Consider the following 13,019-nt stretch of genomic DNA (forward strand, 5'->3'; position numbering starts at 1 on the left):
CGGTAACAGCGAGTGCGCCCAGCGCTGCCAGGAAGAATTCCTGCCTGACAGTAAAGACCTTTACTGTTGAGCGAATGTGTTCCAGGTGAAAAGAGGCAAAGACCCGACGTGTGCGGTCCCCCTGTTCCTGCAGTGGGTGCCCCGCAGCCCCCGGGCTCTGGAGGGGGCAGGAGGCAGGAGCAGGGTGCAGGCAGGCACAGTCCCTGCCTGCTCTGGCAGGAGCAGCTCTGGGCCAAGCAAACGTCCCTGTCACGGTGCCTACGGACACGGGGCCGGACAGAGGTGACCAAGCCCGGGGGAGCTCGGAGCCAGGACCTGGGGGAGACCCGGCAGAGGCGGGGGGTCAGCAAGGGACCCAAAGGGGAGGTTTGGCAAAGGGGACAGGGGAGGGCGCGCATCAAGGGCTGGGTGGAAGGACCACGGCACCAGGAATGGAGGAAAGATAATTCTTTTATTGTTCAGGTGGGGTCGCCCCAGGGAGGTTCCTGTCCTACACCCCCAACTGCTGTCTCCGGGGTGCCCGTTGCTCCTCTGGAACCAGCGTTGTTGTCATCCTTGGGGGACTGGGCGGGTCCCCGGCACTTCTGCGCCGCCAGCTCCGCCATGGCACCGGGGCAGGGCTGCTCGCTGAGAGGGAGCTCGGGGACGATGTCCGGGGTAGCGGGCACAGGCGCTCGGTTCCTTCACGCTGGCACTGCAGGGGAGGGAGGTGAACCTGCTGCACCGCGGCCCCTCCGGCGGGACGGGCAGGGCTGCCCGGCGCGGGCAGGGCACGGGCTGAGGGTCTGGGGCAGGATCTGGGGTCTCTGCCAGCACCCACCATTTCTTCAATGTGGGTTTGGTCTTCTCCAGCTCTTCTCCCTTCTGCCTTGAGCTCTGCAGGACACCAAGAGCTGAGTGAGACAGAGGCAGCTCCCAGACCCACACCGTACACCCCACAACCCCCCACAGCATCCCCAACCCCCCCACACCACATCAGCCCCACAGCCCCCCAACACCTCCCCACGCCATCCCACCCCCCGGCACAGCACAGTGCAGCCGTCACATACCCAGAGCCACTCGACCATCAACACGCCGACGAACAGGAGGGGCGGCAGGAGGAGCATGAACAGTGGGAAGATGTCTGCCGAGGTGAGGCTGTTGGAACCCTCCATGGCTGTGGGCCCAGGGCGGCGATGAAGAATTCCTGCCCGACAGTAAAGACCTTTCCTTGTTGGAGAACGGCTTGCAGAGAGCAAGGCCGTGGGTCTCTGCAGGAGCTGATTGCAGCCATCTGAGGTAAACAAAGGAAACAACCCAGGGTACAGTTATGCTTACAAAGGACTGTTATGTTAACAGAGAGAAACTGAGGTACACAGTGGCCTTGATGGTAAAAACAACCTTGGGAAAAAAGGCAGGCCAGAAGAGGGACGATGTTGTGAAATATCTGAAATGTCACAAGGGGCTGGGATATTATAATGTAGCCTGTTACATGCATCCAACAGATTTGTGAGTAGTGTGCACGATTATTGTAGAGTGCTTATATAAGGGGTGATTTCTTTCAATAAAGTTGAAGCTTGCTCTAGCATTCACATTGAATCGGCTGCTTGCTTCCTCCGCCCGTGGGGACAAGGCACTGCCCGGCGACCACCAGTTTCAGGCCAAAGCCCTCCCGGCCAACACGGTGGCAGAGGCGTAAGGAGCCCCGCGCCAGAAAAGGTGGGACTGGGGGGAGCGTGGGCAGGGGGAGCCCAGCACGGGAGGACGGGGACGGGTCTGGGCTGTCTGGTGCAGCTGTCACAGCTGCGGTGCTGGGGACGTTTCTGTGGGACGGGATGGCAGCGGGGTCTGGGGGCGCCGGGCTGACGGTGAGGGGTGCGACGGCCCCGCGCTGAGTTTTGGTGTGAGGTTACACAGGGGCTGCGCCCGCCTGCCCCAATATAAAAGGCCGCGGCCGCACTGGGCCAGCAGCCACGGCCTGTGGCAACGGGCTCACCCCGGCCGAGATGCTCTGGCTACTGATGCTCACGGAGATGAGCTTCCTGCTCGGCGCCGTGTTGGCAGCCCAACGGCTCTGGGTATGTGACGGCTGCACCGCGCTGTGGTGGGGAGTGGGATGGGGTGGGTGGGGTGAGGGGCTGTGGGGGTGATGTGGCCTGGGAGCTGCTCCCGTCTCACCCAGCTCTTGGTGTCCTGCAGAGCTCAAGGCAGAAGGGAGAAGAGCTGGAGAAGAGCAAACCGACCCTGCAGAAATGGCGAGTGCTGGAAGAGGCCCCAGATCCTGCCCCAGACCCTCAGCCCGTGCCCTGCCCGTCCCGCCGGAGGGGCCGCGGTGCAGCAGGTTCACCTCCCTCTCTCCTCCCCTGCAGTGCCAGCGCGACGTTGCCGAGCACAGAGCGCCTCTGCCCGCTACGCCGGTCATCATCGCTGAGCTCCCTCCCGATGAGCAGCTCCAGTCCCGTGGACACCGTCTGCTCCTTCCTGGAGTCCTGCCCTGCTGCCATGGCAGAGCTGGCAGCACAAGCGTGCTCGGGACATGCCCAGTCCCCCAAGGATGATCAGGTGCTGGTGAAGAACCTGGGACCAGCCCTGGGCCCCCCACTGGAGAGGTCAGCAGGGACCAGTCAAGAGCAGGTCCCTGGCAATGAGGGCTACAACGCGCAGACACCCAGGGATGTGGAGCTGGACCCCAACAGTCACCACACCGGCCAGTGGATGCTGTTGGTCACAATATGGCTCAAGGCCAATGGAGTGGAGCTGCCTGTGCCGTACAGGGACAGCGACAAGGCTGAGTATGGAGAGGAGAGAAGGATTCCAAACATGGAATCCCTGAAGATAGACAGGAGCAGCCCCATAAACTTGGACGTGAGCGGCCCCATGATGTCGGGCAGCAGCCCCCCCCGTGACCATGGGCAGCACCATCTGGGCGGCGCCGGGCGGGAGCAGCCCAGTGGAGCCCAGTCCCCAGCAGCGGGTGCCCACGGGCAGGATGCGTGCCTGGGCGGCCCGGGGGCTGTGCAAGGGGGGCCGTGCCCTGCGGGAGTCCCGTGCCCAGCTCTGCAGGCGTGTCATGCCTGGTGCAAACGGGACCGGCAGTGCTGCTGCAGGTGCTCCCGCAAGCCCCTGAGGCAAAACTGTAACTGATTCCAAGGGGCAGCCTGGAGAGAGCACCCACCTGAAAAATAAACTATCTTAAAATATCTTTCCTCCATCCCTGGTGCCGTGGTTCTTCCACACAGCCCTTGATGCGCGCCCTCCCCTGTCCCCTTTGCCAAACCTCCCCTTTGGGTCCCTTGCTGACCCCCCGCCTCTGCCGGGTCTCCCCCAGGTCCTGGCTCCGGGACGGGGACGTTTGCTCGGCCCAGAGCTGCTCCTGCCAGAGCAGGCAGGGACTGTGCCTGCCTGCACCCTGCTCCTGCCTCCTGCCCCCTCCAGAGCCCGGGGGCTGCGGGGCACCCACTGCAGGAACAGGGGGACCGCACACGTCGGGTCTTTGCCTCTTTTCTGAAATTCTGACACCTGGAGTCGGTCTCTGAGCCTGTGCTGGCCCGGGCTGGGGTCAGGACTGGCTGCCAGCTCGGGGTGCAGGACGTGGAACTGGCACACAGCACCTGGTTCCTTCATGAAATTCCCACTGGAAAACCATCAGAGCAAGGGACACCGGTCTTGCTACAGCCAGCCTCCCATAAACTGTTCCTGCAGCGCCCTCCAAAGGCAGCAGGAGCAAGGACTCTGTTTGCTAGCTGGTCTGAGTCCTGGGGACAGGGCTGAAGGAAGGAGCCGGTCCCTTGGGGACTCCTCCAGTGAAGCAGGACAGGTTTCCCCCAGGGAGGCACACGGAGTGGATCAGACAACAACCGAGGCTGGAACGGTTTGGGGAAATCGCTGGCTCCCGCTCACAGCAGGATTAACTGCAACATCAGAGCAGGTCACACAGGGCCTTCTCCAGGCGTGTGCTGAGTATCTCCAGGGAGGAAGGTCTCTACAACACCCTGCCCTAGCACCTGACCACTCTCACTGCAAAAACCTGAATACCTCATCTCTCAAATGAGCACGGGCAGGAGGAGATCAGAAAGCAGACAGTGTGTAGTACTGCAGTGGCACCTGGGGAAGCTGCCAGCCTTGACCTGCAGAGCTCTGTGAAGATCCCACGGGGGCAGGTGTCGGAGACGACTTGTAACCCCCGAAACAAGGACTGAGAGAAGCAGCCGGAGGGTAAACTTGGTAAAGACAAGGGATGGGGGGGGGCAGGGGCCCTCCGAGCCTTTCCAAGAAATGTCTCCAGCACTCCCAAGTAACAAAACTAGAGACACGGGGTGGGTACTGTGGAGTCTGGATAACGCAGGCTTGGTGCTCGAGGTCAGCACTTGCTCATCTCTTGTGTGACTCGTGGGAGAAAACTCGCCTGGACAGCACAGGATGCGGCTGGAGGAGGGAGCCCTGAGGAGACAGGACGGTTCTGCTCTGGGGCATCCTGTAAAGTTTTGTTACTGATTTTATTATCAACTGAAATTAAATTGTGTTTGATTTTAATATAAGTATAGAATTAAGGGATATTTTAGTAAAATAATTAAATAAATTAGTTAAATAAATTAGTTAAATTATTGGTTAAATAAATTAGTTAAATAGTTAATAATTTCCTGGAAGTTGCATGCTTATGTATGAAGACTTAATGAATATGGATGAGTAAGTTCTAGATAAGGTGTGTGATTCTGGTGCCTGGCACGTGTTGTTGGTGAGAGCGCTCCCCTACACGTCCGGCCGTCAGTAAAGAAGTGTCTGCTTATCTGCATCACACTGGAGTCGAGAAGTTATTTTTATCCCGGATTTCGGTGACAGTTTCAAGGGGCATCTGTCCCGTGAGCGATCTTTGCTTCATTATCCACAAAACGTGTATTAAAGTTGACATCCCTGAATATGCTAATAAAGACTAACGAGATCATGCTAATTACAGCACCCCACGAAGCGCCTTGCCCCTCCCCACACCTATGACACGTGATATGTAGATCAATCTGGGGGAAGGACCCGAGGAAAGCGTGTATAAATGGGGGGGGGGGCAAGGATAACGGTGATGAGCGAGTGAAGAAGTGAAGTGAAGCAGGTGGGTGCATCCCTGAACCCTCCTTGGCAGAACCAGCGCAGGAACCTGGACTGGTGATCTCTCTCCCTCTCTTCCCATCTCTCTCTCTCTTCTTCTCTTTTCCCCCTTGTTATCATTAAGGGACGCAAGGCGTATCATATCCCTTGCCATAATTTGTTCTTCACTTAGTCAGTTATTGTGTATCCAGTCAACACACTGTGGGAAATGAAGAAATGTTTATGTCTGCACTTTGAGACTTGTCTCACCAATCTCTGCTCCGTTGGGGATTTATGAATCTACGTCACTTGTCTCCCTCTTCGGAGCAGGACGTGACAGCAGGTGGGACCTGGAGGTGCCTAGATTTTCCTTCTGAACAGCACAGCCCTAACTGCCAAGTGTTTCTGGATGACCAGCATTAGGATGTCCTCAGAAAGCTGCACCAACATCCTTCCCAGCAGCGCCGACCCGCGGTGCAGTCTCTTACCTCTGCAGCTTCAGCTCTGCCTCCTCTGCCCTCCTCTGTGTTTCCCTCAAGTCAGCGGCCACCCGGGTATTTGTCACCATCTGCGTGCCATCAAAGAGCAGCTTGGCCAGCCTCTGTGAAGGAAGCGGCACACATTTCACACCCAAAGACCTGCGTTCTGGAGGGAGGGATGCTGCAGGAACCCTGCCTGCCCAGGGTCTGGCTCCTGTCCCCATGCTGAGGTGCCTGTGTGGAGCCCTAAGCTCTGTCTTCCTGCTACGGCAGGATCGATGAGCACCCGCGGGCCTCCCTCTCCTGGAAAGCCCCGCAGGCCATCAGCGCCAAGAGGAACACGCTCAGAGCACCCCCCTCTCTCACTTCCCCCGTGCGTGCAGATGCGGTTAGGCACGGCGGGGTTTTGGTTTGGATGCTTGGCGTCACTCCTACGCCCTTACAATCCACGGGAAATCCTACCCCTAGGATCCAGCCCCCAAATCCCCCACCACCCAGTCCTGAGGAGTTCCTGTCCCTGCTGCTTCTCACATAAATGCTGCTGTGTGACACTAAGCACTGTACAAAGCTAAAAGAAGGGTAAAGCCAAATATCAGGGACCCAAGAGGATCTTCCCCTCCTACCGCCACACCTGCCTGCACTCCTCAATGTGCTTGTGGCTCTTCCTCTGCTCTTCCTCCTCCTCCTCCTCCTCAGGCACTTTTGGCTCCACATCTTCTCCAAGGGCCTCCCTGGGGCAGAAGAGGGAATAAGACTGAACATTTTACACCACATCATGCTCGGGGACGCCCTTGAATCCGGCATCCCAACCCAGACTGCATGGTTCAGCGCAGCACACTCTGCTCTCTCTTCCCCTCAGCAGGCTTAGTCCCAGGCCAGCAGGTCCCTGCAGATGCAGAAAGGAGGCAGGAAAGGTGGGGACAGCCGCCCAGAGGGAAAACAGCGTCCAGGCTTCTTTTTCTACATCTGGGACTGCAGCCCAAGGCTAGTTACTGCTTCAGCACAAGGCTGGGGAGGCTCAGCCTCTGTTTGCTTTCCAGGTGGGGATGGGGCAGGCATGGGGCAGAGGCTGTCAGGGGGCAGCCCTTAGGTGGCTGGGGGGGACCCCGGCTTGGCCATGAAGACAGCCAGCTTCTGTCCGGAGCCATTCCAGCATTGGCACTGATCCCATGGCCCAATATCCCCCAGGCTGGAGGGGCCTCTAAGGCTTGGGAGAGGCCCCCACTTCAGTCCTGCTTCGGGGAAAGGTGTGTGCCATGGCTGGTGAGCCCCAGGTCTGGGAACAGCAGCCTGCTCCAGGATGCCACTAGTCTGATGCAGATTTTGTCCAGGGGGGCAGCGGGTCCATGGCAGGGGAATCTCTTGGGGAAGGGGGTATTGCTGCCTCAGTGCTGTGCCTCGGACAGGGCGGGGATGTCCTTGCCTTTGGGATGAGCAGACATCGGGAGGTCCCCGTGCTCCTAATATCTGGCAGAGAACGGGGAGCGTCTCTGGCTTGGGATTCAGGGGAGCGCCAAGGCCAGTTTGGGGAGAGATCCCGGGTCCCGTGAAGGCTGGCAAGGCCACATCGGGTGGCTGCCCCCCGCCAGTTTTTGGTAGGGGTCCTGGCCCCAGTGCCGTTGTGGGACAGGGGATATTCTGACACCTGGAGTCGGTCTCTGAGCCTGTGCTGGCCCGGGCTGGGGTCAGGACTGGCTGCCAGCTCGGGGCGCAGGATGTGGAACCGGCCCCGGCCTGGGGGTGGGGGCATCAAGCCCGGCACCGTTCTGGGGAGGGGAGATCATCTGTGACCTGAACCGGGCTGTGGGGAGAAGGTGAGGGACTTGGTGCCGGTCCGGGGCAGGGAGGGGCCTGGACCCGGCTCCGATCTGGGCGGCGGGGGCGGCTGGGGGTCAGGCCCACGCAGCCGGGGCACCGGGGACGAGCGCCGCTTCTCGCCGGGGCTCGGCATCGAGGAGGGCGGCGACGCGAGGGCGGCGGGCGGCGACGCGCTCCTCGGCGCCGGGGTCGGGGCCGCGGGGGCTGAGGGCCGGGGCCGGGCCCCGCCGAGCCGCCTCCGCGCCGGCTCCCCGCCTCACGCGGCCCCGCAGACACAGCGCATGCGCGGCGCGGCCGGACCGGCCCCGGCGGCGCCGGGCAAACGGCGGCGCCGGGCAAACGGCGGCGCCGGGCAAACGGCGGCGCCGGGCAAACGGCGGCGCCGGGCAAACGGCGGCGCCGGGCAAACGGCGGCGCCGGGCAAACGGCGGCGCCGGGCAAACGGCGGCGCCGGGCAAACGGCGGCGCCGGGCAAACGGCGGCGCCCGTTCCCGCTCCCGCGCCGGGCGGCGGCGGCCGCGAGGGGCGGGCGCGAGCGCGGGGCTCGGGCCGGGCTGCGGGGCAGCGACGGCCGCGGGGCCCCGTGTCCTCTGCGCCGCCGGGCCGGGCCGCGCCGCCGCCTGGTGCCGCCCGCACACACGGGCGGCAGCGATCGGGGCTTCTCCGACAGCCCGCTCGAGCCCGGCCGCCGGGGGGTGAACGCGCAGCCGGAGCCCGGCGGCCCCGACCTCGTGCTGCTCCCCGCGCCGGGGGAAGGGCCTTCCCCGGGGTGAGGAGTGGGGGGGTTCGGGTTGAGCCCGCGGCGGCCTCAGCGGGAGGAGCGCGGGCCTTACGGCTGCTCTCAATTAGACAGCCCCCCACCAAAATAATGACAAATTACGACGAGCGCAGGAAACTAGCTCTCCGTAAATTGCAGGTTCGAATGTCTGTGCGCGGAGAACAGAACAGCTTTCCAGGGTTCAACGGCACCCCAGAACGCAGAACAAAGAACTCTGTGGGGTTTAACGGCCACCCCAAACGCTTGATCACTCACCTGACAAGCGAGGGCTCTCCACCTCGAGGACCTGCTCAGGGCAGCGCCCCGACCCAGATCACCTGGAGGAGCTTCCTTGGGCGACGTCCCGACCCCAGGGGAGAGTCCTCGACCGACGGCAGCGAGCTGCTCCAGGGGAGGAGCTCAAAATGGCTGCCCGAGGGGAGGAGCTCAAAATGGCTGCCCCAGGGCTCCATTGACACCCAGCCCCAATCTGACCTGTGCCCCGTAGCGGCTCCCGTTGGCCAAAGGCCCCAACTGCCGGGAAGCCCCGAGAGCAAAGGCAATCAGGAGCTGCTCCGCTCCAGCGGCCATGGAGCCCGATCTTCACTGGGGGGGACACCTGCCACAGCCTGCGCTTCCATACTTGCACGTGCTGATTAGCGCTGGCTCAGGGAACGGCCGGATCAGCTCCGGCCGAGGGACCTCTGACTCTTCTGCCACAGCCACGGCGGCTCTTTTTCTGCCAAAAGGTGGTTTGGGTTTGGAGTCCTGAGAGCTGGGATTTGAGTGCAAAGTCTCAGGAAAAGGGGGGAGCTGCTGCCTCCTGCCTGCCCGCAGTTGGGGCTCAGAGCTGTGAGGGGCCTCGCACAGGATTGTGCCCAAGGACCTCATGTTTGCACCTCTGACGGGTCCATCCCGGGGAGGGCAGAGAAACCAGCAGACACCTGGGGAAGCCCCGCAGGGACTCTCCCCCAAACAACGCACTGGCACGGGCAGTCGGTCCTCTGGGAATCGGTGCGTACGTGTCGGAAATGACAGGAATATTCGCTGCTTTGCTGTGACAGGAGAAGCGTGCCCTTGTCTTTCGGCACGGCCCTTGGGTGGAACGATCCCCCCAGCACCCAGCGCTGCAGCACAGCCTGCCTGCCTTCTACAGCTTCCAGCTGAGCCTTCGGCGGTTCTTGTGAGGCCAAACTGACGGTAACAGCGAGTGCGCCCAGCGCTGCCAGGAAGAATTCCTGCCTGACAGTAAAGACCTTTACTGTTGAGCGAATGTGTTCCAGGTGAAAAGAGGCAAAGACCCGACGTGTGCGGTCCCCCTGTTCCTGCAGTGGGTGCCCCGCAGCCCCCGGGCTCTGGAGGGGGCAGGAGGCAGGAGCAGGGTGCAGGCAGGCACAGTCCCTGCCTGCTCTGGCAGGAGCAGCTCTGGGCCAAGCAAACGTCCCCGTCCCAGAGCCAGGACCTGGGGGAGACCCGGCAGAGGCGGGGGGTCAGCAAGGGACCCAAAGGGGAGGTTTGGCAAAGGGACGGGGGAGGGCGCGCATCAAGGGCTGTGTGGAAGAACCACGGCACCAGGGATGGAGGAAAGATATTTTAAGATATTTTATTTTTCAGGTGGGGTCATTGCAGGGACTTCCCCAGCCCTACACCCCCAACTGCTCTCTCCAGGCTGCCCGCTGCAGTCAGGGATAATTTTGCCTCAGGGGCTTGCGGGAGCACCTGCAGCAGCACTGCCGGTCCCGTTTCCACCAGGCGCTGACACGCCTGCAGAGCTGGGCACGGGACTCCCGCAGGGCACGGCCCCCCTTGCACAGCCCCGGGGCCACCCAGGCACGCATCCTGCCCGTGGGCACCCGCTGCTGGGGACTGGGCTCCGCTGGGCTGCTCCCGCCCGGCGCCGCCCAGATGGTGCTGCCCATGGTCACGGGGGTGTCAGGGTCTGGCTCCACGTCCCTGGGTCTGTGTGCCACTTCGCCCTCATCCCCAGAGACCTGCCCTTGACTGGTCCCAGCTGACCTCTCCAGTGGGGGGTCCTGGCCCAGGGCTGGTCCCAGATTCTCCACCAGCGCCTGATCATCCTTGGGGGTCTGGGCGGGTCCTGAGCGCTCTTGTGCCGCCAGATCTGCCGTGGCACCGGGGCAGGGCTCCGGGAAGGAGCAGACGGTGTCCGCAGAACTGGAGCTGCTCATCGGGAGGGAGCTCAGCGATGGTGACCACAGTAGCGGGCAGAGGCGCTCTATGCTCGGCAACGTCGCGCTGGCACTGCAGGGGAGGAGAGAGGGAGGTGAACCTGCTGCACCGCGGCCCCTCCGGCGGGACGGGCAGGGCTGCCCAGCGCGGGCAGGGCACGGGCTGAGGGTCTGGGGCAGGATCTGGGGCCTCCCCCAGCACTCACCATTTCTGCAGGGTCGGTTGTTTGCTCTTCTCCATCTTGGCGTCAGCTGTCCCATGCTTTGCCTTCTGCCTTGAACTCTGCAGGACACCAAGAGCTGGGTGAGACGGGAGCAGCTCCCAGGCCACATCACCCCCACAGCCCCTCACCCCACCCACCCCATCCCACTCCCCACCACAGCGCGGTGCAGCCGTCACATACCCAGAGCCACTGGGCAAACATGGCGCCGAGCACGAAGTACACCTCAGTGAACATCACTACGCACAGCATCTCGGCCAGGGTGCTCGACCGTTCCCAACTCCCCCAGATCCCTCAGCGCTGGCTCAGCCCGACTCTTCAACCCCTCCAGGGATCCCGGGGACTCCCCCCTGCCCTGGGCAGCCCATTCCAACGCCCAACAGCCCCTTCTGCACAGAAATCCTTCCTCAGAGCCAGCCTGACCCTGCCCTGGGCAGCTTGAGGCCATTCCCTCGGGGCCTGGCGCTGGGGCCTTGGCTCCAGAGACTCATCCCCCCTCTCTGCCCCCTCCTGGCAGGGAGTTGCAGAGGGCCAGGAGGTCTCCCCTCAGCCTCCTCTGCTCCAGACTGAACCCCCCCAGTTCCCCCAGCCGCTCCCCAGCAGACCTGTGCTCCAGACCCTGCCCCAGCTCCGTTGCCCTTCTCTGGCCACGCTCGAGTCATTCAATGGCCTTTTTGGGGTGAGGGGCCCAAAACTGAACCCAGGAATCGAGGGGCGGCCTCCCCAGTGCCGAGCCCAGGGCTCAGATCCCTTCCCTGGCCCTGCTGGCCACGCCAGTGCTGACACAAGCCAGGATGCCGTTGCCCTCCTTGGCCCCCTGTCACTGATTTGACACCAATCAGAATTATTACAATTAATAATGTTTGATTCCAGTATGAATACAGAAATATTTTAGTAGGGTTACATGTTTACATCTTGCATTTTGCACATCTAACCAGAAACCAATGCTACTGTGAATTCCTCTGTATAGCCCTGTACCAAGGCCGAAGAATTGGTCAGTAATCATTTACTAGGTACACCTAGATACTGCTTAGGGAATTAGATTTAGAATTGAAAATAATTCTGTTTGAAGTTGTTGGAGATGTCTAGACACAGAAGTAATTTATTACCTAGAATACATTGGATAATGCCTCAGAAGTACCACAACCTGAGAGTAATGAGAACTGGGGAGAATGAACTGTCACAGTTTACAGATCTCTGCCAAGGAACAGTGAAACTGGGTAATGGGTAATTCCGGCAGGGGGAGATCGCGACCACCGACTCATGGGCCACCGACCCAAATCACACCCCAGACTCATTTCTAGACATTTCTAAGCTTCAGTGCGCAGAATCGGAAGTAGGAGGGAAGTATGATAATGATTTCCAGGAATTCTTGTGTTTAGGTATGAATACTTAATGAATATGTATGAATGAATAATATAGAAACTGTATAATTCTTGTGACTGGTGTGCGTTGTTGGTGAGAGCACGCACCCGCGCACCCGGCCGTCAATAAACAAGTGTCTGCTTATCTGCATCACATTGGAGTCGGTAAGTTATCTTCATCCCGGATTTCGGGGACAGTTTCTGGCACCCCAGATGGGACCTCGCTGAGAGACCGGAGGAGTCGGGGACCTGATCGGTTCCAGCCGGCACCGAGGATTTCTCGGGGACACCCATCGATCCCCGATCCATGCGGCTCTCCGCGACGTCCCCTGGATTTTGGTAAGACACTTCTCTTTTGTACTGGGATAAGTGGGTTAGAGTCCCACCAGTAGGAGCGGGTTAGAGTCCCACTGTACAAGCCTGCCTGTCAGACGCGGCGAAAGCTGCGCAGGGTTGGGCTAGAGGATCCTCGTGTATTGGAAGCCGAGGCCTCTGCCCGTAAGACACAAGCGAAAGCTATTGCAGGGTTGGACAGCTGGATTTGGAAACAAGAGACCCTATACGCTGTAGAGTTCTCAGAAGGAGTGCATTTAATTGGAAGTTAAAAGTTTTTATGCACTCAGTTGTGGTACTGGTTGTTTCGTCAATTGAATATTGTACGGTAATTAAGAATTGTGTTGTATTGTGTTATATACCTTTGTTTGTCGTAGTAACTGTAGAAAGGTGTGAGCGTGTTTGTGAGCGTGAGACGTGCAACTGAGCACGAAGCGGGTGTGGGGTTCGGATCCGCGGTTCTGTTATCCCGCGCGGGGTGCAGCCGGAGAAGGACGAAGCGATAGGCTTGAGCGAGTGATCGATTGTATATTGTGTTAACAAAGTAACTGAACCATGGCATCTACGCTGACTCGTTTGTTTAAAAGCAAAAGGATGTGTAATCTGGCTGCAAATGACAAAGTTCTGAAAACTTCTCCGTTAGGATGTTTGTTAGCACACTGGGGAGAGGTACATGATGATTTGAGGAAAAGTCAGATGATTGAATATTGTAATCGCTGGTGGCCTCTGTATACTCTGGGTGATCAGGGAAAATGGCTCGTGAATGGGACACTGCATTATAATACCATTCTGCAGTTAATGCT

The 13,019-nt window shown here is 60.2% G+C and overlaps 1 protein-coding gene across 3 annotated transcripts; it reads right to left on the reverse strand.

Annotated features, from left to right (window-relative positions):
• Positions 1-432: 432 nt before the first annotated feature.
• Positions 433-5,656, reverse strand: LOC141967291 (uncharacterized). 3 transcript variants are annotated; one of them, XM_074920938.1, is made up of 4 exons: positions 5,544-5,627; positions 1,050-1,273; positions 821-876; positions 433-694 (listed from the first exon to the last, which is right to left on the reverse strand). In XM_074920938.1, the coding sequence occupies exons 1-4, from the start codon at positions 5,621-5,623 to the stop codon at positions 491-493; spliced, it is 564 nt and encodes a 187-aa protein (XP_074777039.1). In that variant the 5' UTR covers positions 5,624-5,627; the 3' UTR covers positions 433-490. The 3 variants fall into 3 exon arrangements, 2 of the variants coding, with proteins under 2 accessions (XP_074777039.1, XP_074777030.1); XM_074920929.1 differs by having other exon boundaries at positions 433-876; XR_012634680.1 differs by lacking the exons at positions 433-694; positions 821-876; positions 1,050-1,273 and adding an exon at positions 3,510-4,453 and having other exon boundaries at positions 5,544-5,656.
• Between the last annotated feature and the right edge of the window lie 7,363 nt (positions 5,657-13,019).

The sequence above is a fragment of the Athene noctua genome, chromosome 1 (assembly GCF_965140245.1).
Source record: "Athene noctua chromosome 1, bAthNoc1.hap1.1, whole genome shotgun sequence".
Lineage (NCBI taxonomy): Eukaryota > Metazoa > Chordata > Aves > Strigiformes > Strigidae > Athene > Athene noctua.

What these genes read in the sequence shown, in the direction of transcription:
- LOC141967291 (XM_074920929.1), bottom strand. Translation starts at nt 5,623, where the DNA reads ATGGTGACAAATACCCGGGTGGCCGCTGACTTGAGGGAAACACAGAGG. An exon ending in GCAGAGCTGAAGCTGCAGAG is followed by an intron (nt 1,274 to 5,543) that starts GTAAGAGACTGC and finishes TGTTTACCTCAG; the next exon opens with ATGGCTGCAATCAGCTCCTG. An exon ending in TGATGGTCGAGTGGCTCTGG is followed by an intron (nt 877 to 1,049) that starts GTATGTGACGGC and finishes GGTGTCCTGCAG; the next exon opens with AGCTCAAGGCAGAAGGGAGA.